We start from the raw sequence: 27,077 nt of genomic DNA on the forward strand, positions 1-27,077 counted from the left end.
GCGACTCTTTAGGCTCTTCATTGCTTCTTTCTAACTTAAACAGTAGGCAATCCCTTTAGTTACTGCTCAGAAGAGGGCTTTTCTTGCTCAAAACTTGGTCATTTTCTCCATGGGTTATGTTGATTTCACTAAAATGTAAACTCCAGGAGCTCTGTAAGGGCAGGGATTTTTATGTTTTGTATTCTGCTGTATCACCAGCACCTAGATCAGCATCTGGTGTCTCTAGTGGGTGCTCAATAAAAATGTGTTTAATGAGTAAAAAAAAAAGGGGGGGGTGCAGTTCTAAGTACAGAGATAGGTAAACTCAGGCTGTCAGGCAGAGAATAAATTGTGGGGGTGAACGGAAGGACTTCATGTTTACTCCCTACTCCCTTTATTTGTCATTCTCAAATTCTTTTTTCTGAATATGAATAATCATAGGAAAACCAACAGTTCAGGATTAGAAAGAGAAGGGAAGAAATTAGATTTACGCTTCATCTATGTCCCTTGAAGCTTGTGCCTTAGAAGTAAATCCACCCTCATCAAACTGAAGGACCCTTGGCTAAGCCACGGCAGAGGAAGGCCAGGCCACCTTTCTGCTGCAAAGCAGATGCAAAGTTTCTGGAGCCCCTCGAAAGGCAGCCATTCTCTCTGAGGTCCGGCAGCCGCTCTGCAAGGCAACACGTCAGACAGGGTGATGTACATGAGACTGCTCACCGTCTGCACTGCAGCACACTCGGTCCCTGACGGGAGAGACCTCAGTCCTCCTACAGGCCTACGGCCCCACCAGCCTGCATGGCAGAGTTAGGTCCCAGCAAGCAAGGGCAGCTGCCTGGTCGGCCAGGATGGGCTCTACGTACCCAGGCAAGTCCAAGTCGCCTGTGCTTCTTTGACACCCTCTGGTTTTTTTTTGGCTTAACGGACAGTTTATGCTTGGCGGCACTGTTGTCCAGGCGCGCAATGGCCAGGGGGATGGCATCTAGGTTGACACTTTCAATGGTGCCAGCGGAAGAGAAGTGCCTTTTTGGCCGAGACGGTTTAGCTGGAGCTACCTATGGTGGAGATTAAGATATACAATTAGTCTGGATCAGAAAGCAACCTGCAGGGAATCCGAGAAGGGAAGCAGTTTTTGGTGCCTGGACCTTGCCTAGCCTGGCCCAGGGAATGCTGGGGAACAGTGGGGGTGCATTGGGACTGAAATGAGCAATGCTTTCAGAATCAAAAGACAGGACTTTGACTACTACTTGTTCTGCTAATGCTATTGCATTAACTTGTAATGGTTAGTTAACCTTTCAGGGCCTAAGTTGCCTACTCTGAATAATATGGAGATTAGATGAGGGGTTGACAAAACCTGAATCCTGCCCGCAGCCTGTTTTGGTAACGTTTTGCTGGTACACAGTCACGACCATCATCACTGAGCAGAATGCAGAGTCCTGTAGTTGGACCTTCTGGCCACAAAGCCTAATATAAATAGTGGTTTGCTGAGCCCTGGACAAGCTCATCTCTAGATAAAGAACTGTAACTCTAAGAGCGTTCCCACTTCTTCCAACACCGTGTGAACACACCTCCTCTCCTACCCTAGCAGGCAAGCTGTCATTTTCATCTTGGTATCAGTCCCCTTTATGTCCAAGTAGCAAATCTCATTTGTCAAGTGCTCAATAAATATTTGTTGAAGGAGTGAAGGAACAATAGTATAACATCTCTAACTAGGGCATGAAATTTCTAACCCAGAAAAATGTTTTAGCATTATCCCTCCTAGGTCACAGAGCACTGAGGGCCCTGAGATGCTAAAGGAAGCAGCAGGAACATGGCACATGCTGGGGACAGGGCAATTCTTCAAAGGATGAACTTCCAGTCTGGATACAGACGTGATCACTTAAGCACCATGACCTCAGATGAACTGTACAGACTTAGGTCAGAGGGTGTGGCTCAGCCTGAACCCAGAGGCCACAGTGAATCAGAAGTCAGAAGCCGCACCTGTAACTACAGAGCATTTACAAGTAGGCAACAAAGGAAGGGCTCCTGGCCACACCGCACGCACCACCGACGAGCGGCAGAGGGCGCCCACAGCCCACCCATCGCCTACCCATCGCCTGAGCCAGCCGCGCTCAGGCACAGGGCCCAGAGGCCGCGGTTCACCTGACTGTGGCTGAGCTCCAAGTGCAGCGGGAGGTTTCAACGAGGGCTTTGCTTTTGCAATTACCTTCCGTATTTTGCATGAAAGCTGAAGTACCAAACTAGCTCCAAGAGCAAAAGAGATGCTCAGTAAATAATAATTTATGGCAAGAAAAACAGAAGGAAAAATAATTCCTGTCTTTGGTCCCCTAGCTTTTATTCATTTATAGTTATTTTTATAATATGGTATCAAGTCCTGAACTATTGTTGAAAAGAGATGGATTAAACATTTATTCCTATCACCTAACAGATGCATGAGAGGAAGGACTTCAAACCAGCTGTGACAGACTGAACACAAGTTAGCATCAGAGGCAGAGAGGTAAGTGCAAGTTTTGTTTCTAGTTATCTCAGCGGGGCCCCTTCTCTGCCTGTGCCGTGGCCCTGTTTTAGGCCGTCTCCTTCAGAAGAGCCGAGGACTTGCTCTCTCACTGTGCTGTCTGCCAGGCCCGGGAGGGTGCCTGGGACCCTGCTCAGGTGACAAGTCCTCAGGGGAGTGGACTGGCCTCTACAGAAGAGGTGCCCGAGAGGCTCCATGGGGCTCCCCAGACTCTTGCAGGTGAAGGCCCAGGTTTCAACGGCACACAGAAAAGTTAAAAAACAAAAATACATAGAAGTAGAGATAGGGTCCATTTTTGGGCATTTCTACTCTAAACAGAAGGATATTTTTTCCCTTACAGACTTGGGTACCTTCAGGAATGTCTTTTTCAACAACTTAACAGAGTCCTGAAGTACATAATACACTTATTAAAAATACCAACGTCTAGGGCTCCAAACGCAGGCATGCAGGGCAGGTGGCTCCTCTTCAGAGCAGGATTCAGTTCCAGCACTGGCACTGCCATGGAAACAGACGCTCCACTACCTATCACCTATTACTTTGAAGAAATTTAAAGTAATGGGTGAAGGCGGCACTGATGAGTGGGAAAATGAGGCAGAATATTTGGGGGGGTGGGGTGAAGGGAAAAGTAAAGAAGCTAAGCATGCAAGCTCAAGTCACAGTACCTTCTCTTCCATCTCACTTCTGGCTCCAGGCCGGCTCGGAGGACTCGGAGAGCTCGGCGTGTCCGTAGACTGGAAGGGTGAAGAGAGCGCTCAGTCACAGGCCACAACAGGAAGTTTTGGGAGCTAACCAGACACCATCTGCGCCCCCTCGGAGGGAGCAGCTGGCTTCAAAGGGCCGACAGGAGTCACGGTGGGGACACTGCTAATGTCCAGACTCCACAGGTCTCCTGAGGCATGGAGTGTGCACCCCCCCCCCCCGCCCAGTCCAACACGGGTCCCAGCTGGGCGGTCTCCAACCTCAGTCCTGGGTGTGTTTCCCCACTGCTGAGAGGATCTGGGGGCTGCCCTACAGCCACCTCATCTGGGAGGCAGGGCTCCAACCTCAGCTTTCGCTGTGCTGGCTGCCTTCCACCCCTCCACCTGCCAAACCTCCCACCTCTGAGCCAGACCTCTTCTCTATGAGAAGGAAGGAAGGCCCTACCAGCGCCACATGCAGAGGCCCGAGCCGAGAAGGCGATGACCAGAGGCGGCGAAACAGCTCAGGAAAGAAGGAAGGAGAAGAAAACGGCGAAGATTCCCACCCCGGTCGCGTCAGCCTGCCCTGGGAATGCTGTCGCCTGCACCTTTCAGATGGCCCGCTACCCCTTCTATCTTGTATCGCCATTATTTACAGAAGGGTCTGCTGTCCCTTCCAGAGCGGTAAGGTCAGCCTGCCCTACCTCAGTCTGCTTTCTGCGCCACACTTAGAAGCATCTTTAGAAAACACAAATCAGACCGTGTCCCTTCGCTGCTTCAAAGTACTCGGAGGCTTCCTATGTCAGAGTGGAATTCACCCATCCCCACGGGCTGCACGATGCGGCCCCTCCGCCACACTCTCCCTTCCTGCAGCCCCTCCACCAGAGTCCATGGGCCGCCCTGCTCCTCCTTCAGGAAAGCTCAGGCCCTCCTCTGGGCACAAGCCCCACTCCTCCCTCTGCCTAGAACACGCCCCGCCCCTGGGTCTGCGCCGGGCAGCTCTGACCTCTTCTTTCCACCTCTCCCCAACAAGTCACTCACTTTTCCATCACCCTGTTTTATTCCCATTTTTCTTGATCTGAAATTATTATATTTATCTATTTGTTGACTCTCCTCATTACAATATAAACTACCTGGGGCAGCCCCTGTCTAGTCTTGTTCATCTCTGTGATACCCACAGACAAGTGACCCTCCTCCCCCCGGCCTTAGCACCTTGCCTCTGTGAGGTTGTCAGTAACAGTGGACACTAGTCTTTGGGAAATCCCTGCCTCAAGGCTAAGGGCCCCTGCTGATGCACTGGAGAGGCTTCGGGAGTGTTTCTGGCCATGGGGGAGGAATGGGCCCATCCCCGCATCACCCACTGCCTACAGGTGTGAGTGCCAGGAGCCATCAGGGCAGGCCCAGGCAGACATGGGCAATGGGTGGGGACAGTCCTTTTCTTTCCTCCTTTCCTTTGCTCTGCAAATTGCTCATCTTTCTTCCTATCCTCAGGACATATTAGCTGATAACAATCATGGCTGCTTTGCGGTGGGGGGGATGCCCATTTTAATAACACTCAACGCAATTTTGGCCACCTTGGTAGGCAGAGCACAGAGGCAGACTCAGTGGCTTACCCAGAGAACTCCTTACTCTAGCTCCTCTTTTCATAAGAAGCCCAGGGGTGTCCCTTCTGCTGCTCATTTCCAGACTCTCATTTCCAGATATGCTTACAGTGCTTTTTTTCGGTATCAAGAGACCAAATCTAGAGAGGACAGAGCTGGACCAATGTGACTCTCTTTCCACACTAGGTCAATGTCACCCTGGTCTGTTTGATACATTCCATCTTGTTGAACTACTTCTTTCTCTTCTTATTTCCCTTTAAATTAGTCCAGACCAACAAATAATTACTCTGTGCTACTAAGTAATCACTAGCAAAGTCCTGGGGAGATAAAGATGTACAAGATCTAGCTTTGTCCTCAAGGAACTCAAAGCTCAGCGATGGAGAGAAAACAGTTAGGTGGACATAGATACAGGTGGGCTCCAGATATGTAGTAAGTGCTAAGGACACACCTTGAAGGGAGGGAGGAGACAGTGCGGCTTGGGGTGAGGCCAGGTAAGGCTTCCAGGAAGAAGTGGGTCAATCTGACTCTCAGAGTATGTGGAAGACACTGGGAGGAGCCGTGGAAAAGTCACGTCTCCTCTTCCTCCCCCTCCTCCACGGTGGTCCCACTGTAGGTCAAGGCTCCTGCCCACAAAGTCCTCTCCCGCCCTGGCTACTCATCAGCAAAGATCCCCCCTCCTTCCCCCCTACGCTGCGGACCCCAGGGTCATTGGCTGCCCGTCTACTGCCCAGCAGCCTCCCGGGCTATTAGCAATCACGTCATTGCCTGGAGGAGCCTCACTTTGTTCTCAGCGTCCGAGAGGATGATGTCCTGCTGAGTCACAATTTCCATGGGACTGGTCAGGCACGGTTCCTCTTCTAAGCTAGCCTCTCCACTGTCTGCCTTCTTCATGGGAGTGGCACCGGGTGGCGGCTGCCCAAACTTGATGTTCTTGCCCAACTGCCGCTGGAGAGAAACAGAAGAAAGACGTGCTGAAGCGGCGAAGCAGTTCACAGCAACCACACCAGGCTCCCCACGTGTCTCGCAGGCGCTGAGGCACGTTCTGCGCACGCCGCCCTCCAACACCATGCCAGCAACACGATGCAGTCCTGCGACAACTGAATGCATTTCCAGCCTCCGCTCCTTTTCTTTCCCACCTTCGAGCCATGAGCTTTTGCACCCAGCCACCTCTTTCATGGAGATCCCAATTTTCCAGGGGGTAGAAAGCCCAATTTCTCAGCCAAAACTTGGGATAAATTAACTTATATAAAAAGTGTTTTAAAAGTATAAAAATTGTATGGAAAATGGTTACATGAAATGCAGGAACCCCTGGGAGAAATCCAGACACTAGTGATTGCTGCAACAAGGGAAGCCACCAGCCCCCTTTGGACACGTTCCCTTGGAATAATTCCACTCCAGCTACCTCCCTCACCAGCTTGAACATCATGTTCTGGTCACAGTGGGTACCACTGCCAAGGTGAGGAAGGCCCCAGGGCCAGCATGTCTTTCTACGGTCAATGCTGAAACCATGGGAGGGGCAGACTCCTGTCCGGCCACCAGGACCTCCGCTTTGCCCTGCTGTAGCTGCCCACCATGAACCAGGGGTCAGAAGACACCCTGTGGGGAAGGGACAGAGAAGTAGGCAGGAGAAAAGCACCGAGGAGGGACTGCTTAGCAGTGGGTGGTGGCTAACAAGGTAGGGAGAAAGGGTGGAAAAACGGGGTATAAATTAGGAAGAAAAGTAGTATTTGGAATCAGAGAAAAGGCAGTCTGTGAGACCACAGAATCGAGGGTACAGACTACTTACTGCCTCGTCCTAGAGCAGGGTTTCTACCTCGGCACTACGACCTTCTGGGCCAGACAGTTCTTTGTTGTGGGGAGCTGCCCTGTGCATGACGGGATGTTTAGCAGCACCGATGGCCTCTGGACACTAGACGACAGCAGCAATCCCTCTTCCCCCAGTTGAGACAACTAAAATTGTCTCCAGATACTGCCCAGTGTCCCCTAGGGGGTAAAATCGCCTCCGGCTGAGAACTGCTGCTCTAGATCTAAGTTCTTGGGTTTCATAGTCCCTTTATGCCTCATAAAAAAAAAAAAAAGAGTACATTATCTGATATTATCTTTAATCGGGTTAATATTTAATCCCGCAGATCTGCAAAGAACCTTAGCAATCATACAGTCCAACCCCTCACTCTGCAAAAAAGTCAGAGGTCCAGTAGGGAGAGGTGACTGGCCCAAGCTTATGGATAGAATGAGTGGCCCCAAAGGAATTAGAATCCAGGTCTTCTAAAAATCATATTCAGTGTTATTTTCATCACACTCCACTGGTTCTTATAAATCTGACATCGCACTTCCTTCTTATAGGGGTAGGAATAAAAACATGATGTAGCATTTTTACACCTTACTGAAGTTTCCTGGCCAAGAATGCCCTTTCTCCCTCTGAACTCAGGGTACCAAATCCCACCCACCTGCGCCCAGCTCCCCCTCAGCCTTGCAGGATAAATGGTGAGATTTCAGAAACATGAAAGAGATGAGCCTAAGACTTCCCTCCCTGCACCCCGGCACCCCAGCATGCCAAGTGAGGAGCACAGGAAGACAAGGGCTTGTATTTGACCTGCTGGTGTTTCAGCCTGAGCCTGCCACACCCCCCCACCCCCCCCCCCAAAGGTGCACATATCAAAGCCGGAGGCCAGCCAGTGAAGTGCAGCTCACACAGCCTTAAAGGGTTTCCGGGAGGCGGCTGAAAGAGGGTATCTTCTAAAAACAAGTTTAGCAGGAAGCGGCAGTTAGTATCTACTCTAAGCAGATCGATAAGCAGGCACAGTTAGAACAGCCGACGGAGTTAGACAAGAGGACACAGTGACAAAGTCTCACTCAGAGTGAGGCCTGTCTCACTCTGCTGCCCAGTGGGAAAGGGGTGGAACCTGGGCAGAAGGGGTGGGAATGGTTCCTGGGTCCAGGACTCCCAGCCCAGCCTTTGGTATACCAGTCATCCCTTCTCTAGGCATGTTGGTCAAGAGCTGAAAACTGTTCTAAATCCCCTGAGACGGAGACCTCCAGTTGTCAGGCTCTGCCCTCTAAGGCTCCCGAATGATTAACTGAGAGGATTCCTTCTACTTAAGGTGGAAGGAATAATTTTGCAATGAACTTCCAAGGAGAACCCGGCCTAACACCGTAATGCCATTTAGTTAGGATTTTTGCCACCATCACAAAAAAGAAGGAATGTGCTTGTATTTTACTTCATTAGGGTCCTGTTTAGAACACTGGTGTCAGTCCACCCTGATACTTAGGGGACAAAAAAGAATGTGGCACAATGTAAGCACAGCCTCCCAAAGATGGGATGGCTGTCACGGCTACCAATGGAAGAGGGAAGGGAAAATGAAAAACCAAACACAACCGAGTGAGAACGGGAGAAATAAGGCCCATGGCACAAAGCTGGGGAATGGGAAGAGCAGTGTGAAGAAATGAAGTAGAAGGTTACAGAAGAGGGGACAGAGAGGAGGGTGCGGGGCCCGAGGAAATGCATGGAGCTGGAGCAGCGAGGGCCCAGGAGGAGCTGTCCACCTGCCGGAGCCGAGGCTGCTGGGGCGATGGGCCTGGATATCAAAGGGCCGATCGATGTCACAGACGTGCTCATTCTGTCTAAAGAAACACGTGCTGTCTGGCGCCTTTGTGGATGACAGTGTGCATCTCTGCAAAGCAGCTGACTTAAATGCCCTCCAGAGAAAGTAAGTTCAGGCTGGTGGCTAGGGGACCTAGGAGGAGGAAGTGGGGCTGGAGGAAGGGAGGACTCAGGTCATCAAAGAAATGATGGCCACTGTTTAGAGACAGGGCTGCACATTTCTCTGTCCAGACTAAGGACTGTCTTCACAGACACATCCTGCAGCTGTCAGAAATGAGACTTAGGGTCCAAAGCCATGGTGACCGATCCTCAGGCTCTCGAGGTCAAGCTCTTGCACCTGCACATTTCCCCTTCTCTGCGGGTCCTGCTCCAAATGCTCCCTTCAGCTGACTGGAAGGCTGGGCTGTCACCATATTCCATGATTTATTGACAATTAAAATGCTATTGCTAAAACCTACTTGGCAATCTCACGTATGGTGTGAACTGAATAGAGGGATAAATGTGGCTTCCTGGTGACTTTATTTCTGCCCATTTTTCAGGCACTGTTATAGAGAAACTGATACAAGCAATCACTGAAAAACAGACTGCTGAGGTGAGCCTGTCCTTGAGTTTTCAGAGAGAGAAACTACTACCACTCCCTCCACTTAAAAAAAAAAAAACACACCCCAAAACCCCATGGATCCTTACACACACTGCGATTATAACCAGAGGGGACAGTGTAAAGTTGTGCCTACACTGTGAGTCCATGTCGCTTGTGGCTATGAATGGCATTACTGTTGAGACTGGAATGTGAGCTAAAAGGGACTATATTTTATTCATTCAAACTGGGCCATTTTGTTATAATATGGAATGCTGGAGGATGATGTTATGGGAATGCACATCCATATTTATGAGGCTTTTCTTATGGTGTGGAAATTCCAAGCATGTCATATTCTGCTCTCTCACGCTGCCAGTGTCTAGAGCCCCCCAGGTTTCTCATTCTCTAGACCATGTCTGTAAGAACAAAGCAGAGGAAAAATGAAGCTGCTGTCTTCTTGAGAGAACTACAGATACCCCCACAGTTCAAACGAGCTTTAAAAAAACCACAAAAGAAAAAGCATATGGATTTAAAGACGCCTGCTCTATGAAGAAGTGGTTAAGAGCAGGTATTTTATTCTTTGTGTCCTCGACAGCTGCATGAGGTGTCGAAATCCTCAAGCGTATGACACTTTGGCATTTTTAAGTGCAATCCAGCTCAGCAGGAGACAGTAGCTACTAAGGATGGAGGGCTTCCCTCCTGAGCTAAACAGTCTGTGGACTAATGCACTAAGCATTTTCTGGCAAAGCTGTGGTATAATTCTACAAACTACCTGCAGGCTGGGGCCGCAGTGCTCCTGAGTTTTATCATTAGTTGGTCTGATCTAAAATAAACAGGTACCTCCCCGATCTGCGCTCTGGGCAGCGGCAGGAAACGTCAAGCTCATCGCAGGGCAAATGCAGCGAAGTGCAGAGCTTACAAAGCTACTACTCTGTGCTACGCTAGGCGAACAGTGACTCAATCATTTGCCACAGAAAGTTTTGCAAGTGGTAGATTTACTTTACTCAGAAAAGTGTAGGCTGATTTATGATGTATTCAGCCATTCCGTACTCAGCAGAGAGATACTAACCGCGGCAGATGCAACATACAAGTTTTAGTGGAGAGGACCACGTGTGGCCACTAGAGGACAACCTTTCCAAATGCAGTCATTACAGGCACAGCTCTGTGGGTTTCCCAGGGCTGGGAAGTTTCTTAAGCGAGAGAAAAATGTGTTTTTTGGTTTTGTTTTGTATCAAATGGCATTCCAGTAAAAATCTCATTTCAAAAGAATGTCTTAATAATGGAGGCTAATTAGCTTGCCAGGACATTTACTGTCAAATAGGTTTTATCCGTTACTTCTCTCTCTCTTTTTAAAATAAATATACAGAGATACACAAAGACAATTTCAGACATAAAAAAACATACATGCCTCTGACATAACTAAACACCCTCATTCCATGCTGAAGTCTACGAACAGGCGGTCTCTTGTGCTGCTTACTAAGCACCAATACCAGCATAATGTTGTCATGAAAAAATGCAAAGCTTTCATGCAATTTAATATAGTTAACTACTGTTTCTACAACTTACCAGGAACATACTGCTTAGTCGACTGAAAAATAAAGCACAGTCTTTTGGGGGTGATACAGTCATATCTTAGGTCACTCCAAAAATTACATTTTCTATGATAATGGTCCCCATTTCCCTCCTTGAAGAGCAAAGCCTTTTATTTCTTAGAAATATAACAATAGAGCTGTAAGGAAGCCCGTGAATCCATATAGTAGAAGCAAACTTAGGAAAACCTCGTATGAGCAGATACTGTCAAAAGAGAACACTCAGATTAGATATTCTGCTTTACTTGCATTTCTCCTCTGTGTTAACAGAACTGTAGCTTCCGGGAAGTTGAGTGTTCTACATTTTATTAATTATGAGTTTAGATTCTTTAAAATTGTGCCGTACTAATAGGAATAACAGGCAGTCACATATTTTACTGAGTTCCTATGTTTTCAACACTGTGAATTACATACCATTTACAACTCCAAGTCCCCTTCTTGGCATGGCATGTGCCATGATGTTACAGTGTAGGTGTCACTTAAGGCAATAAATGAACTACTACCTAATTTTTAAACAACTCCTAGAAAGCCCTCATAAAATACAGCTGTTTCATGGAGGAAATCTGTAAATCACTCCTCTTAGAAAGCAGATATCATGAGCCAGGGGTTCAGAACTTCTAAGGAATAATATTCCAGGAACCAAAAGACTTCAATAGGAAAGGTAAAAAGGAGGGGTGGGGTGGGCGAGGGTCAAGGTTTTCTTTGGCCATCACCACCCTTCCCTCTTCAGCCTGTGAGAAGTGACAGCTGGCTTTTTATTCCGAGTCTATAAAATGTGTAACAGCACAGCCAGCCACAAGAGCCAGGACTGCAGCTGGTTAGGAACCAGTGGAACTTGAAGGAAGTGCCCAGCCCGGGTTAGCTCTGGGGAGGGACTATGGCCTTGGGCAGCGATGGCAGTAGGTATAAAGACCTGGGCAAGTCTGGGCGTGGTGCCAGGGTGGGGTTATTGCCCTGCTTGCCATATGCTGTATTCAGCTGAGAGTGTGTGGGGAATATGTGGCCCAATGCTGATCCCAGAACGTGTAGTTAATGTTCAGGAGAAACAACAACATTTCAAGGAAACAGAACATTTTGAGTACAATGCTGCATCCTGTCAGCAGCTTCTCAAGCGGGCCTTTCCTTTGTTTTGCTCGCTCACTCACTCACTGTGGTCGACTTACAGACAGATGGAAACCAGCAACCCAGAGTCCCCTGCTCATAATCTGGATCGCCTCCAGGCACTCCTGTCTCAGAGCAGCGCCTGCTTAGGCACCTCTGTCGGGTGAATGGATTCTTCCAAGCAATTGGGCAGACCTGCATGGTCAGATCCCAGGTGTCTTCACTCCCTTGCTCTTCCTGGAATCCCCATTATCTGGATCACACTTAGTGAAGGACTATTTTATTGTACAGTTGACCCTTGAGCAACGCAGGGGTTAGGGGCATCAACCCCCATGCAACTGAACATTTGCACAGTAACTATTAATAGCCTACTGTTGACCAGAAGCCTTATCAATAATATAAACTACTTATTAACACACATTTTTTATGTTATATGTAGTATATACCATATTCTTATAATAGTGTAAGCTAGAGAAAAAAAAATTATTGAGAAGATCATAAGGAAGAGAAAGTACATTTCCAGTATTTACTGAAAAAAAAATCTGCATATAAGTAGACCCATGCAGTTCACACCCGTACCTTTGAAGGGTCAGCTGTATTTTCCTTATTAAGGAGTTACCACCTGAGTGAATTTCATGCAAGAAAGCTGCCCAGCTCTGCAGCTGGACGGTGGGAAGTTTAAGAGCGTCATGGTGCTCCTCCGAGACAAGGTGGCTCAGGGAGCCAGAATCATAAATACAACAGAACAAGAGTCCCACGTTCACTGTCCAAGCTGGGGACCTGGAGAGTGAACACCTGCTGTGCAAACCCTCAGCTGAGAGCCAACCCTGAATGTGGGGGTTATGGCCAACACTCAACAGTTAAGAACTCTTTCCTCTCATCCGAGTCATGCAGCTTCTCTGGGGTGCTTGTCCTCATGATGTCCACCCCAAAATAAGAGAACAGTGTGAGAGAATAGGAGAGGGGGTGCTGTGAGGGTGGGCACAAAGGTGACAATGTACCTCTCACAGAGGGACAGAAGGCTTAGAGAACTGACTCAGGTTCAAAACAGTGAAAATTCTCACCAGGAGCTGCCCCTGGACCTCCCAGTCCATCACTCAGGGCTAAGCTGGGAACTTTCCCCAATTCCCTCCATAGTCAGGCCCCCTCCTGCACCTCTAACCTTCAATCTCAAGCTGTCTTACCTGAAGAGTTTTGACTTTGCCCAGGATGTTGTCCTGTGACATTGCTTGAACTGTCTGCTCACTTTCTGCTCCCCCATCAGGGATAAAAATACTGTCATGGGAAAACGCCCGGCTTCCCATAGAATAGTTGAAGGACCTGGAATGCAAATCATGTGCTTCATTTTATTAGGATGATAAAATTTCTTCTGGCAATTAGTTCCCTGTCCCTCCTGATTTGGGGACTCCACCCTCATCCCGTCTCGCCCAGTGCAGTGTCCTTTCTGCTGTGGGTCAGCCAAGTAGCTGGGTAGACGGAAGGTCCCACAGGAATAAGGGAGACGCCTCCAACACAACAGCGTCCCCGGGCTGCTCACGGGGAACTCAGGCAGCTCTTTACTTGCAGAGGACCCCACAGAGGCACTGCAGAAACCTTAACTGGAGGGGCTTTTCCCCTGGTGAGCTCTCGGTCTTGGTTCTACCCCAGCAGGTCTTGTCAACCAGCACTTTTTAAGTAACATTCAGACCTAGAAGTAAGAGGCAAGAGTTTCTTTCTTTCAGATTACAATCAAATTGGAAGAACACTCTATCCATCCAAAATGCGGACTAGAATTGCTGATAGGGAGCATAGGAATAAAGAATCTCTCTCTCTCGACTGCCTAGGAATTCAGAGAAAGGGGAGAGGAATGTGGGTTAAGGCAATTCTGATGGGCTCATGCACACTGATCCGCTTACAGGCGGAAGGCAGCCCACAATAAACACTTCAGCGGAAGGCTTGGACTTCGAGAAGTCCGGGCTTCTAGCTGACACGGAGGTAACAGGCAGGGCGAACTGCAGGAAGGGGAAGCAGCGGAAGGCAACTGCTCCTACTTGATCTTGGAAACAAACTTATTTCTGGGAAGGAATCCACATCCAGGCTGCACTTAGAATCGCACACCCTCCTCAAGGCAAGGCAGGCACCCTTCCATGACGCCAGGCACTCGGGTCACCCCCAGGGTGACAGAGTGCCACTTCCCCTGTCTCCTCCCTAGAAAGGAGCCCACCTGGAGGTTTTATCAGTGACCGAGTGCCAAATGCAGTAGGCCGGGTCCAAACCGAGTGTAGACCTAGTTGGGCCGACTTAGTACCAAATCTAGTTTGCCAAATTACAGGCAGCATGGTGAAAAAGCATGTGAGGTTAAGAAACAAAAGACCTGGATTGGGCCTCCTGGCTATGTAATCTTAGGCAGTAATAATAACAGCAACAATAACAACGACCATCCCTTACTTTGATGAAAACACTGTGCTGAGCTTTACTTTCATCGTCTCATCACCAACATCTTGTTGCAGATGAAACTCTAAAGTCATCTAGACAGAAGGAGAGTGAGAGACTGAATTCAGATCTAGTGAGAACAATCCCATGCTAGCAAGCAGAAGTGCCTTAAACTGGTGCAAGATCTTAGAGCATTCGCCTCCGTGAGTGACAGGGGTACGGGTGGGTCAGTGGGAGAGGAAGACAGGACGGAAATGCCAGTGGGATGGACTATGGAAGGGCTCAAGATGCTAAGTAGCTAGAATAATGGGTAAGTCTTTGGCTAATGAACACAAGGTGCCACCGAGCAGCAACCCGCTTCATGAGATACGAGGCATTATTTTAGGATGTGACTATGAACATGGAGGAAAATGAAATATATCATTGCTCAAGTCTGGTGCCTCAGCAGCAATCTGGTGCTTTCAAACAGGTGTCTTTAGTATTCTATCCATATTCCAGTTGTTCTTGGTGGGAGCATTGATTTGCTCCAAGCTACTTTATCACAGCCATCAGTGGAAGTAATTAAATCATTTTTTGATATTTATTAAGTTTCCACACATCAGAGCACACTTGTTGATATGGCCATTGCTCTTTGCAAAGTGACCAAAAATATTTGTGCCTTTTTCTCCTTATATTTGGTTTTTGTCCTAATTTAAAGCTCTGAGAAGAAACAGTGGAGGAGAGTGGCTATTGGTTTATTAGTTACAAGAATGAACAATCTCTTCTAAACAATTCTGTTTACATAATGCCACTCAGCATTAGATCCTTGTCAATTTGGTTAATTTAAAATTTTTGGTGTTCATGGTTACCCAGTTCTGGCTCCAAACCTACAACATAGTTTATTTCCTATCCTCTAAAGGGGAAGCTGAGGCAAAGAGTGGGTAGAAACATTGCCCAAAGTTGCAGAGTTTGAGGCAGGGCTGGAATTGAAACCGAAGAGTCCATGTGTGGAGATGCCAGGGTGAAGCTATGTCCTCATGAACAAAGAGGGCAGTGGAGTCACTGTCCTGAACCAGCTGGGAACTACGAATTACACGACTAGAGGCGAAGGGGTAACTGATCACAAACTGTACCTCAACACAGTTCACCTGGGCTTCTTTATTCTTGACATTTAAAAATCTTTCACAATTGATTACAAAGCAGGCCCACCCTCCCCCTTTCTTTATGAGTGAGCCAAGCAGCGAGGGGCCTCTGAGCCTCAATGCTGCATCCTGCCCACAGACTCCATGTGCTCCAATGGAAGAAACGGAGCTTGCTGTGTGGGAACCTTCTCCTGTGATGCTGAGAACACAGAGCAGCCCCTTGATCATGAAAAGAGATGTACAAAGACCTCTAAAATCCCCCAGATTTTAAAATTCTAACTGGCAGGTTGTTGATACAGTCCTTTAACAGTCATTTTAATTTAACCAAGATCTGAGGTCAAATGCAAGCATATGTGGTAAAAGCAAACTCTAGAAGAAGAGCGAGAGAGGCCCACTTGGGAAATTTAGAACAACACTGGTCTCTGAGGAACGGTTTTCATAAACGTGGACAAGAATCACAGACATGACATAGAGAGGCCAGAAAAATGGTCCCTTTGGATTTTGAGGTCCAAGCAGCACAAGCTCCTGGGGCCCCATGGACAGAAGGGAGCATGGCTAAGATGTTGTAACTCTTGTTTGTACATTTCTGTCCTGGCTTTGTTGTCATCATTGATATTATTGTTATTAGCAGAGAGGTTCGGATTCCAATCATCTCATCAGAAGCTTCTAATCAGCCCAAAGAGACCAGCTTTTGGTGTTTTCCCTCAACTCTTCACGGACTCCTGTGGTTGTCTTTCCAAAGGCCTGAGGCTACTTTTCTGGCTTTAATAGTCACTTTTAATAACTGTCTATTGGACTCCTAAATTATACTCTCTTCTTCTAGCCATGTGCCTACATCTCCAGCTATACACTGGACCCTACTACTTGACTATCCCACTGTCTCTGCAAACTCAACACAAATAAAACCAAACTCATCAGTGCTTCTCACAAAATTCCCATCTTTCCTATTTAAAAAAAAAAAAAAGTTTTATTGATTTTAGAGAGAGGGGAATGGAGGGGGGGGGAGAGAGAGGCATAGATGTGAGAGAGAAATATCGATTAGTTGCCTCCCTTATGCGCCCTGACCAGGGATCAACCCCACAACCTAGGTATGTGCCCTGACCAGGAACTGAACCTGCAACCTTTTGGTGTACGAGATGACACTCCAACCAACTGAGCCACCCGGCCAGGGCTCCTATTTTTTTGTTACTATCATCCCTCGGGCTTTATGCTAAACTATTTTATAAATGAGGTCAGATTGAGGTTAGGCAAACAGTGTAGTGCAGAAGACCTTAATAGGTAATATCATTTGTCCTTTCACATTAAAAAAATCCTTCAAAAACAATGTAGGTTTGCAGATCCTAAGCTCCTGGACCCATTTCAAGTCTGCATTCGATTCTTCCTGCCCACACTCCTCTACCACTGGGCTTGGGGCCCCAGCTGCCGCTCTCCACATCTCTAGTCGGTCTCTACAAGGAAACTGATGCAGGAGGGGGAGCTGCTAGTCCAGAGCAGCACCAGCTATGACAGATGGCAGTCCGGACACAGCCGGCAGTCACTGCCAATCTGTGGGCTCTCTGTGATCACAGAGCCCATGACTTGAATTCTTATGAACTAAGATGAGATCCAGGTAGGTGAAGAGAGAGACTTGATCAAGACAGAACAGAAACCAGAACTCAGGCTCCTCACAGCTGACAGTCTTCCATTTGAACACAGTGTTCGTAGGTGTTTGGGTTTCTTTGGGAACAAAGATGCTCTGTGAACAACAGCTGCTAGACCATGACAAGGCAGTAACGTTAAGAGAGTCCCAGTTCACTCACAACTGCAAATCTTATACAAAAGAAGGTGAACCAATCTTACTGCTTAAGCACTGAATCTGTCAACACCAAATAGGATGCCAGCATCCATGAACTTTTTTTTCTTCCATATTTACATGATATTGAATGAGATATTTTTATTGTGGTAAAATATCCACAACATAAAATTTACCATTTTAATTATTTTTAAGTATACAGTTTAGGACATTGATATTGTCATACAACCATCACCACCATCGATCATCCCAAACTGAAACTCCACAGTTGTTCCACAATAACTCCTCATTCTCCTTTCCCCCAGCCCGACAACCATTCCTCTCCTTTCTGTCTCTATGAATCGGACTATTCCAATGACCTCATGTAAGTGGAGTCATATAATACTTTTGTGTCCAGTTGATCTCACTTAGCATAATATCCTCAAGGTCCATCCATGTTGGAGCACGTGTCAGAATTTCATTCCTTTTTAAGGTTGAGCGATTCCACTGAATATAGTAATAGCACATTTCGTTTGTGCATTCATCTGTTGATGGACATCTGAGTTGCTTCTACCTTTGGGCTATTGTGAATAGTGCTGCTGTGGACATTGGCTTATTAATCAAGATTTTTAAAAGTGTATGAATGTAGCATTATGACCTGTAACTATGTGTGGACATGGCTGAAAGAGTAAGCAGGTGCTCCTTAAGCCCTCGTTTCCCACCAAAGATCTGACGTCACTTCCGTATCTTCTACCCAAATTGAACAGTCACTGTCTATAAAGACTGGCAGAGACTGCAGGGAAAGAGAAGAAAAGGGGGGCGAGGGGGGAGGAAAGTGAGGAGGAGAGAGAAAGGAGAGGAAGGGGATTCCTTCACGTTTGCTGAATCCTGGGAAATTCTGAAGTGCAATGCTTGGGAAGCTGATCTTGGCGTCTGATTCTCAGAGCAGTGGCCCCGGGTTCCACCCCCCCTCCCACCACAGGAGATTTAAACACCATGAAGCGGGGCTGGCAGCTGCAGACCAGAGGCTTCTAATTCTAAGAGGAGGTGAGTTGTATTAGCACCAACATCAACTCGGAGTGGCTTAGGGACTCTTACAGCTTATTACACTCAAGCCCTTGCAGCACCTGAGTCATTCTGGCTCTGGAAGGACAGGAGAAAAGAGACGCTGCTGTTTTCTCCCCGACGCCAACTCCCTCCTTCACTTCTCCAGAGACGGCTGGACTGACTGTCATAATTCTACCTAGACGCTCTAAGAAGCCACTTAAGAATCAATAATATAGTACTCATGGGCACACTTTGGCAGCACATAGACCAAAACACGGGGTTGTTCTGAAGGGCCTAAAAGTTGTGAATGATCTCAGGAAACTCAGCTGAGGCCTGGGTGGGCTACCCTACTCTGCTCATATGCACAGACTGGATTATTATTCTAATGACTATGCCAAAAGCAATATAAAGTTCATACTTCTTAAGCTTTGCTCAGGAGAGGCTTTTATTTTCATTGCTATTTTTTGTGTGTGTTGAAAGCATTTAAGACTTACAAAAATACTGCAAGTGTAGTGTGAAGAACTTTTGTTTTCCTAGACCATTTGAGAGTAAATTGTTGGCATGATGCTCCCACCCGAGCCAGGCAGGCTGTGGAGGCTCATACAACTTGTTCTTAAACACATAGGAAGATGTGAGTGAGAAACCTCAGGGAAAAGTGGAATTTCTGAGGGCAGTTGAAGGGCCAATGCATGTATCACTGGCCCTGTTGCCTTGGTTTCACCTCCAGCCGACTGTAACATGACTGACATCTGTGGGTGACCTTCAACTGAAGTCCTCTCTGATTCTGCTCTCTCTAACCATATGCTCATCTTACAGCAGTTAATTTGCCAGCTCAGAAACCTCCAGTGGCTCCCTTTTGCCAAAATTCTGCCAGAAGAAGCTGCAATGGTTGCTTAGCATTTAAGGCTCTTCACAGGGGGGGCCCTAAACCACCCTAGGCAGGCCTGTTTCTTTATCTAGAAATGAGGATGACAAGAGGACCTACTTCATGGGTCTTTTTTTTAGATTTAAATGAGTTGCGACATGTTAAGCACTTAGAATAGTGTAAGTGCTTATGTATGTGTTACCCATTATTATCAAACGTTACCCTGCTTCAAACCCCACCACTCAGTTCCCCAAATATCCTCTCTGGGTTCTATCATTGCACAGGCTCTTCCTCTCCAGGGACGGCCCACAGCCAATCTCTCAGCTCAGGTCCTACTCACCCTTCAAGGTCCAGCTCAAACTTATCAACTCCACACAGCCTTTCCTGCTTCTCTGGAAGAAAGTGAAGAAAGGGATCTCTTTTCCCCTTGAGAGCCCTAGGCACATATCTCTTGCTGTTTCATGTATGGTTACTATAACCATGCCTCAAAGGAGAGGAAAAATAAAAGTGCTTTGCATACTGTAAAGTGCTACACAGATGTGATTCTAATAATAATGGTATCATCTCATCACCAAAGTGCCATGAGTTGCATGAGGGCAGTGATCCCACGCATTATCTTTGTTTCTCCCAAAGTCCTTTATACAATTAAACTTGTAAGTAAATTTTTTTCAATGGATGAGTCAATGATTAATATTGTAGGGTAATTAGTGTATCAGATGGGTTTCCCATGGAGAGATCACTGAGGGAATGTGACATCTTGATAGGAGGAGGGGACTATTTTCCGATCGTGGGTATACTTCAGGTAGCACAGGCCTATCTAGGAGGCCACTGTGGGAAGTGCTGAGAAGCCAACAGATGGGCAATTCAGGGGGATGTTCAGCATCTCTTTTTTTAAAAGGTTTCTTCTGAGCTTCTTTTCAACTTAAACCAGGAAACTGCTCTAAGCTTTGTTTCCCACCTTCTATGTCAAACCTCCCTCTCACCAAAGTTTCCTGGTGTCGTTCTACGTCAGCTACAGTTCTGAGTCTCAAGCAACAGAAATTAAGTCTCACTCCAAGAAAACTGACTGGAGGAACAGTGGGGGCTCCAGAACAATGGAAGGAAGCGCAGAGGCTGGGAAAAAGACAGACCGAGGGGGACTCTAGCAGCCTAGGCGTCAGGACCCACAGCAGCCGTCGGGGCGCAGCAAGGGCCTGGTCACATACTCCACCCGCCTGCAAGGCGAAGCCCAGGACAGAGACTGATTGCCAGGCTAGGCCATGTGCTCATGCCAGGCTGCAGTGGGGGAGGGAGTGGCCCTTTGGCTTCTGTCATAGAAAGCTGGTCCCATGTCCTATCAGAGGTGGATAAAGCCAGGCAAGCTTGATTCCTTGAAAGGAACTTTGGGTGCTGTTGGGAAGGGGACCCCAGATGCTAACCTTTCAGTTACAAAAAGAGCCTCCAGCCGCCACGCTGTGCTTTTGGACCTGGGCCCTGATTCTCCTTTCCAACCTAGCCCATTTGGGGGGACAGCTATTTGTACAGCTCTCTGGGGTTTTGATTCTACGTCTCTTTCAAGAGGCTGCCTCTCTTTCCAGGTGGCAAGTGATGCTGCCTGAGAGCAAAGGATGCCATGCTCCATGCTGCTGGGATGCCTGAGCCCAGGTGCAGTGCCCTATGCCCACGCTTATCAGCAGGCGTAGCAGAGATCAGACAGGGTGCTTGGTGGCCTGTGGCCTAGAGCTCAGGGCACTAGAGGGTCCAGCAGAGAGAAAGTGAGGAGCGGAGCAAAGCAAACAAAGCCGTGTAGCCGTGCTTTCCCACCCCTCAGCCACTACACGCTTAGTGCCAAGGAGAGCAGGGAGGTGTCGAAAAGGGCCATCTCCATTTTAAGTTCCGTTATCTGGAACTACTGTCCGCAGCAGAGCCAGGTGTGAAAGGAACCATGAAAAATTGAGGGAAGGTCCTCCTCATTCACAAACCATGACACAACACAGGGATGGTCCCCTTTCTGTCACTGGTTCTTGTCATCTGCACATGACACCTGGAACTGTGGTGGGCCATCCTGGGCTATAAGGGGACGAGCCTGAGGACAAGAGCCTACTCCCCGAGAAGCCTGCTCCCTGAGGGGAAGAAAAAGGAATTGGACTGGATCTTGAGGAGGTTGCTGAGTTGTTCCATTAAGGAACTTTGGAACTTGGAGAGTTCTCCAGCCTTTCAGATACATCGGATAATGTATTTCATTATTGTTGAAGATAGTAGTAGTTGTGTTTTCTGTTACAGCTGAAATCATGCTACCTGACACAGGCTTCTAGCCACCACTGGAGGCACCGGGCACAATCTAAGACCCACTGACATCCTCTAACCTTGGAGCCTACGGAGGGAAGTTCTCCCCGCCCCAAACAGGAGCAGCTTTCCGCAGCTGCCTAGTTAACACGTGTCTCCACCTCCTCCATATCCTTTGTCTTTTTTGGACAAGCATCATGTAATTTGGGGCCACAGATATTGAGTAATTACCATACTGATGATTAGGGATTCACTTCAGGAATAAAGAAATATAATTATAGTCCCATTGCAGCCTGTTTCCATGACAACAGGGGCAATTGCAATTGATCAGCAGTTTTCTCCCTAAACAGATCCGTGAGTCTCATTCAAATGAAATGCTAAAGAGCAATTAACCATCCTCATCAAACAAACTCCAGTTGCTGAAAGAGACTGGAGTCAGATATTTTGTGTGGCATCTTGGAGGCTCATCCCTAACTTGAGTATTTGATGTATTTATATGGTACCCAATAGGCTATAGAGTACCCAGTTACCTAATAATTAAAATAGAAACAGGATACATCATAAAAAATTCAACGAAGAGGAGAAAAGTTTAGAATCTCAGAACACAGACACTTAGAACTGGAAGTCACAGGTTCACCTACCCTGGCCTCCAGGCCTAGTCCTGCACCACACAGGACCAGCAATCACCTAGCCTGCCTCTAACGCTCTGGAGGGGCTCCAGGGGCTTCGCACTAACTATTCCACTCCCCAGTTGCCCCACCTGCAGGAAGACCTTCTCATAAACATCTTTAGCTATTATCTGAATCAACTGAGTCTCGGTCTATGCTCTGGAAATAGGAAACTAGCTATCCACCTCCTCTTTATCTCAGTAATACTACTATTACCCTGCATTTGTAAAGAGCTATTTTGGAGCAGACAGTATAATGTCACATGCATTTTTTGGGTCCTTATAATAATCCTGTGAGACTGCATATCCATGGAACCGATGAAGGAGCGGGCTTGGCTGAGGGCACACAGCTCCTGAGAGAAAGCGCCGCATTCGCAAGAGGACCCTGGCTCCCCACCTGTTCCCTCCCACATGCTGTATCTCCAATAACCGCTGTAACGGATGCATCAACCCTTTTCCCCTCAGGCTTATTCAGCCCAGCTTCGTCAATTCTCCTGCTTAGCCCCTAATTTTTACTCATTTACTGGTTTTTGTACCTCTTTTCTAATCCCTGTTCAATTTCAGCACGTGCCAGGTTCCCACGAGGAGAGGACAAATGACCAGGTAAAACAAATCTTTCCTGACTTCATTTTCTGAAAAGCAGATGACCAAGTGACCTGAGGCACCCACGGCTAATCAGGGAGCCTGAGCTTCACGGCCACATCATTGGCGACATGCTGTCTCATTACACCAGCCATGTAATCTTCCTTTTCTAGCAGGTCAGAGGGAAGCGAGACTCTCTACCACGGTGAGAAACTGAAGAATAAATCAGATGACCATTGGATTGTTCAATGGGAAGAGCCCAGGGGTAAAAAGGAGCAGTATTCATATACTTGTTCATTAAATGAATAATTACTGAATGCCTGCTGTGTGCCAGGCACTGCTCTAGAGGCGAGAAGCGCGGCGAAAGGCAAGTTGTACAGGCCTACCCTTAGGGAAAGGGCAAGGACACAGAACAATGGCAGTGGGCCTGATCTAGGCCGCGGGGTCGGAGATAGCCCGCTCTACTGAGGAAGGCACATTTGTACAAAAAAAATGACGGATGGAGAATCAGCTGGGGGAAGGGTGCAAAGATGGGGGACAGGGTTGTTCCAGACAAAAGGTTACCATGTGCATAATCAGCTGAGTCTAGTCCCACCTCTAACACTAACAGCACTGTGATCTCTTTGAGCTTCAGTTTCCCCATTTGTAAAGTGAAGGAATCAGATCAGGGCTAAAAATTACCCTAAACCTTAACATTGATGCATGTGTGTGTGTGCGTGCCCCCACTAAATAAGGGAATCATGTAAGTGGAGAGTCGGATTTACATTAGCTTTTGGGGGGGATGGAATACATGGCGTCAACCACAGGCATATAGTCTAAGTAGGCAGCTTCAAACATGACCTGTATCTCTTTCCCCCTCTCCCCTCTCCCATCAAGTCCCCGTCCCCCCCCCCCCCGACACCCGCACCCAATGCAGGGGCTCAAAGTCCTCAACTAATGGGAGCAGCTGTTTGCCCTTCCAAGTCAGCCTGCTCTACTCTGCAGTGATGCCCTACTTCAAATGACCCCTTTTTGTTTCATCCCAAATATCAACCTCCTATTTTAGGGTTTTAGGGGAGGAAATAAGCCCCTGCTCTCCCCTGCCAACATGAACTTATCACTTCAGCCAGACATGACCTTTCAATGCCATGTTCATTGCCTTTTAAAAAAACATCTCTATTGAGATAAAATTCACATATATAAAATTCAGCCCTTTAAAGGTACATGTTAATGATTTTTAGTATATTCAAAGAATTGTGCAACCATCAGCACCACCTAAGTTTAGAAGATTTTTATCACTCCCCAAAGAAACCCCTTACCCATTAACAGTCACCCCCCACCCTATCCCATGCCTGGCAACCACTAATCTTTCTGTCTCTATGGATATACCTATTGGCTATTTTGTATAATTGGAATCATACAGTAGGTAATCTTTTTAAACTGGCATCTTTCAATTAGCATAATATATTAAAAGTTTATTCATGTATGACGTGGATCAGTATTTCATTCTTTTTTATTCCCAAGTAAGATTCCATTGCACAGATACACACCACATTGTATTCACCAATTCATTTTTCTGATGGACATTTGGACTGTTCCAACTTTTTGGCTATTATGAATAATACTGCTATGAACATTTGTGTACAAGTTTTTGTGTAGACCTATACTTTCATTTCTTTTGGGCTTACATGTAGTTTCACAGTTTGAGGAACTGTCAAACTGTTTTCCAAGGTGGCTGCACCATTTTTACATTCCCAGCAGCAATGATAAGGGTTCCAATTCCTCCACATCCTCCCCAGCACTGGTTATTGTCTTTTATAGTATAGCCTTCCTGATGGGTGTGCAGTGATACCTCATTGAGGCTTTGATTTGCATTTCTGTGATGGCTAATGATGTTGAGCAAGTGTGTTTCCATATGTTAAAGGACATTTTCCTATCTTCGGAGAAACGTCTATTCAAATCCTTTGTCCATTTTTTAAATTGCTCTTTTTTGGGGGTCTTTTTATATTGTTGTAAGAGTACTTTACTTATTCTGAATATAGCCTTATCACATAAGTGATATGCAAATGTTTTCTTCCATTCCGAGGACTGTCTTTTCACTTTCTTGATGGTACTGTTTATAGCACAAAAGTTATTTTTGATGAAGTCCAATTTACTGATTTTTCTTTTGTCATTCCTGCTTTTTGGTACCAAAAAAATCACTGACTAAACCAAGGTCATGGACTTACTCCTTTGTTTTCTCCTAAGAGTTTTACAGTTTTAGGTCTTCTATTTAGATGTTATCCATTTTCAATTCATTTCTGTGACTGGTACAAGAAAGGGGTCCAACTTTATTCTTGTACATGTGGCTGTTCCGTTGTCCCAGCACCTTTTGTTGAAAAGGCTATCCTTTGTCCACTGACTTGAAAATCAACTGACCACGGATGTAAGGGTTTATTTCTGGACTCTCAATTCAAATCCATTGATCTATATAGCCAGTATCACATTTTGAGTATCACAGTATTTAGATTACTGTAGGTTCGTAGCAAGTCTGTTTTTAATTCAGGAAATGTGAGCCCTCAAGATGGATTGTTTCAGTTACTCTGGCTCCCTTGCATTCCCACATGAATTTTAGGACAGACTTGTCAGTTTCTGCAGAAAAGGCAGGTAAGTTTTGACAGGGATTGCAATGAGTCTGTAGATCAATTTGGGGAGTACTGCCATCTTAACAACATTAAGTTTTCTGAACCATAAATATGGGATGTCTTTCCACCTATTTAGATTTTTATTTTTTTTTAGTATATGTTTAAGTAACTTTTTAATTTAATTTATTGGGGTGACATTAATAAAATTATATCGGTTTCAAGTGTACAAACGCATAACACATTACCTGTACACTGGATATTTTGTAGCTGCCCTTTATTAAGCTAAAGAAGTTCCCTTTGATTCTATTCGAATGTTTTTATCATGTTGGACTCTGTCAAATGGTTTTTCTGCTTCTGTTGAGATGACGTGTTTTTTGTCCTTTATTTTATTAGTATGGTGAATTATATTGAATAGTTTTTGTATGTTAAACTAACCTTGCACTCCTGGAATAAATCCCACTTGATCATGGTGTACAATTCTTTTTATATACTGCCGGATTCAGTTTGCTAGTATTTTGTTGAGGATTTTTAGTCTGCATTCATAAGGGACAGTGATCTGTAGTTTTTTGTCTTGGCCTAGCTTTTAGATCAGGGTAACGCTGGCCTCACAGAGTGAGCTGGAAAGTTCCCTCCTATTCTATTTGCCACATTCTTCTTATGGGGAAGTCCCTGCCCCTGCTGTTCCGGATCTCAGATGTTCGTACCTTGTCTCTCAGCCACTCCAAATCCTGCCCATCGCCTGGACCCCGCTCAATGAGTCTGGGTCCTCACTCCTGACCCCTTCCTGGCAGCTCCAGTCCCACAGCGCGCTCGCCCTCCTTGGAGCCCCTTCAGCTCTCACTGTGGCTTCCAGCCGGCCCACACTATGAAGTGCTGCAGTAAAGGCTGTGTGTGAGGCAGAAACTGCAAGCAGGACAAGCAGAGTCCCAGAAAGAAGGAGAGCCTCAGTCAGGCAGCTAAAAGCAGCAGCACACCTGAGCCTGGCCACTCAGGACCAGCAGGGCAACTCAGGGCCATGAGACCAGCTCCCTAGGAAGGCTGCGGCAGAATAGTGGGTGGTTAAGAATGGCCTCTTCACCCCTTGAGTAGTGGCTCATCAACTTGCCAGCAAGTCAATCTCTGGCCTTAGTTTTCTCATCTTTGAAATGGGGATAAGAATGTCAATCTCAGGGTGCCTTGGTAAGTATTACATGAGTAAATCTATACAAAACACGCTGTATTAAATTCAGCAAGTGGCAGCTTTAATATATGCTACAGCATATCCCCTATGAAAAGGGTTTGTGGTTAAAGCAACCTTGGAAATGCTCTATACTACACCCTTCTTCTTGCAGATTCTCAGAGTACATTAGCATAGTGAAGGCTCTCTTAAGTCCTACGTAAAGGATTCTATTTAATTTGTTTTGGCCCAGAATTTCTCAAATCTATTTGCCAAAATGGCCCTTTCTCCCCTTTTAAATTTAATTTAATTTATTTATTTCTTAAAATATATCTTTATTGATTTCAGAGAGAGGAAAGGAGAGGGAGAGAGAGAGACAGAAACATCAATGATGAGTCATTGATAGAGCCCACAACCCGGGCATGTGCCCTGACCGGGAATCGAACCAGGATTGCCTGGATCCTAGGTGGACGCTCAACTGCTGAGCCACACCCAGCCAGGCTCCCCTTTTAAATTTAACATCCATTTAACACACTTTGGGAAACACAGTATCAGTTGTATTTAATTAATAAAGGAAGTCACATTAAGTTGTTAAAAACTGATCATGTTTAACTGTTTTGCTTTTTCCCACAGGCATGTACAATTTAAAAGCAGCAGCCCAGGAGAAATGAAGGCTTCTAACCTAGAGAAAGAACAGAATGCTTTAAAAGCCCAAAGGAAATGAGAAATTTCAGGCAGAAGGAGCAGATCAATAACGAGCTATTTTTGGCCACGGAGACGTTTCTGGAATTACGGATTCTTGGAATCAAAGTTCAGCTCCTTTAAAGTCCCACCAGTGCCGAAATTCCCTGTCATCAGTCCCGATCCCTGCTGGTACTCCCTCGGCCACCCCATTTTGGGCAGTAATTAGGAAAATTACTAATTAGGAAATTCTCCCTCACATGGGGCTGA

At 46.6% G+C, this 27,077-nt stretch overlaps 1 protein-coding gene across 3 annotated transcripts in view; it reads right to left on the bottom strand.

The window, feature by feature from the left end:
* CRACD (capping protein inhibiting regulator of actin dynamics) overlaps positions 1-27,077 on the bottom strand; it is a 207,017-nt gene that overhangs the window by 17,642 nt on the left and 162,298 nt on the right. For all 3 annotated transcript variants that reach the window (XM_087827279.1, XM_087827282.1, XM_087827289.1), the window contains 4 exons: positions 12,822-12,957; positions 5,550-5,714; positions 3,154-3,222; positions 840-1,031 (listed from right to left, as the gene is read on the bottom strand). In XM_087827279.1, the coding sequence (XP_087683405.1) occupies positions 840-1,031; positions 3,154-3,222; positions 5,550-5,714; positions 12,822-12,957 (562 nt within the window). The remainder of the gene's footprint in view (positions 1-839; positions 1,032-3,153; positions 3,223-5,549; positions 5,715-12,821; positions 12,958-27,077) is intronic.

The sequence above is a fragment of the Miniopterus natalensis genome, chromosome 1 (assembly GCF_054644295.1).
Source record: "Miniopterus natalensis isolate mMinNat1 chromosome 1, mMinNat1.hap1, whole genome shotgun sequence".
Classification (NCBI taxonomy): domain Eukaryota; kingdom Metazoa; phylum Chordata; class Mammalia; order Chiroptera; family Miniopteridae; genus Miniopterus; species Miniopterus natalensis.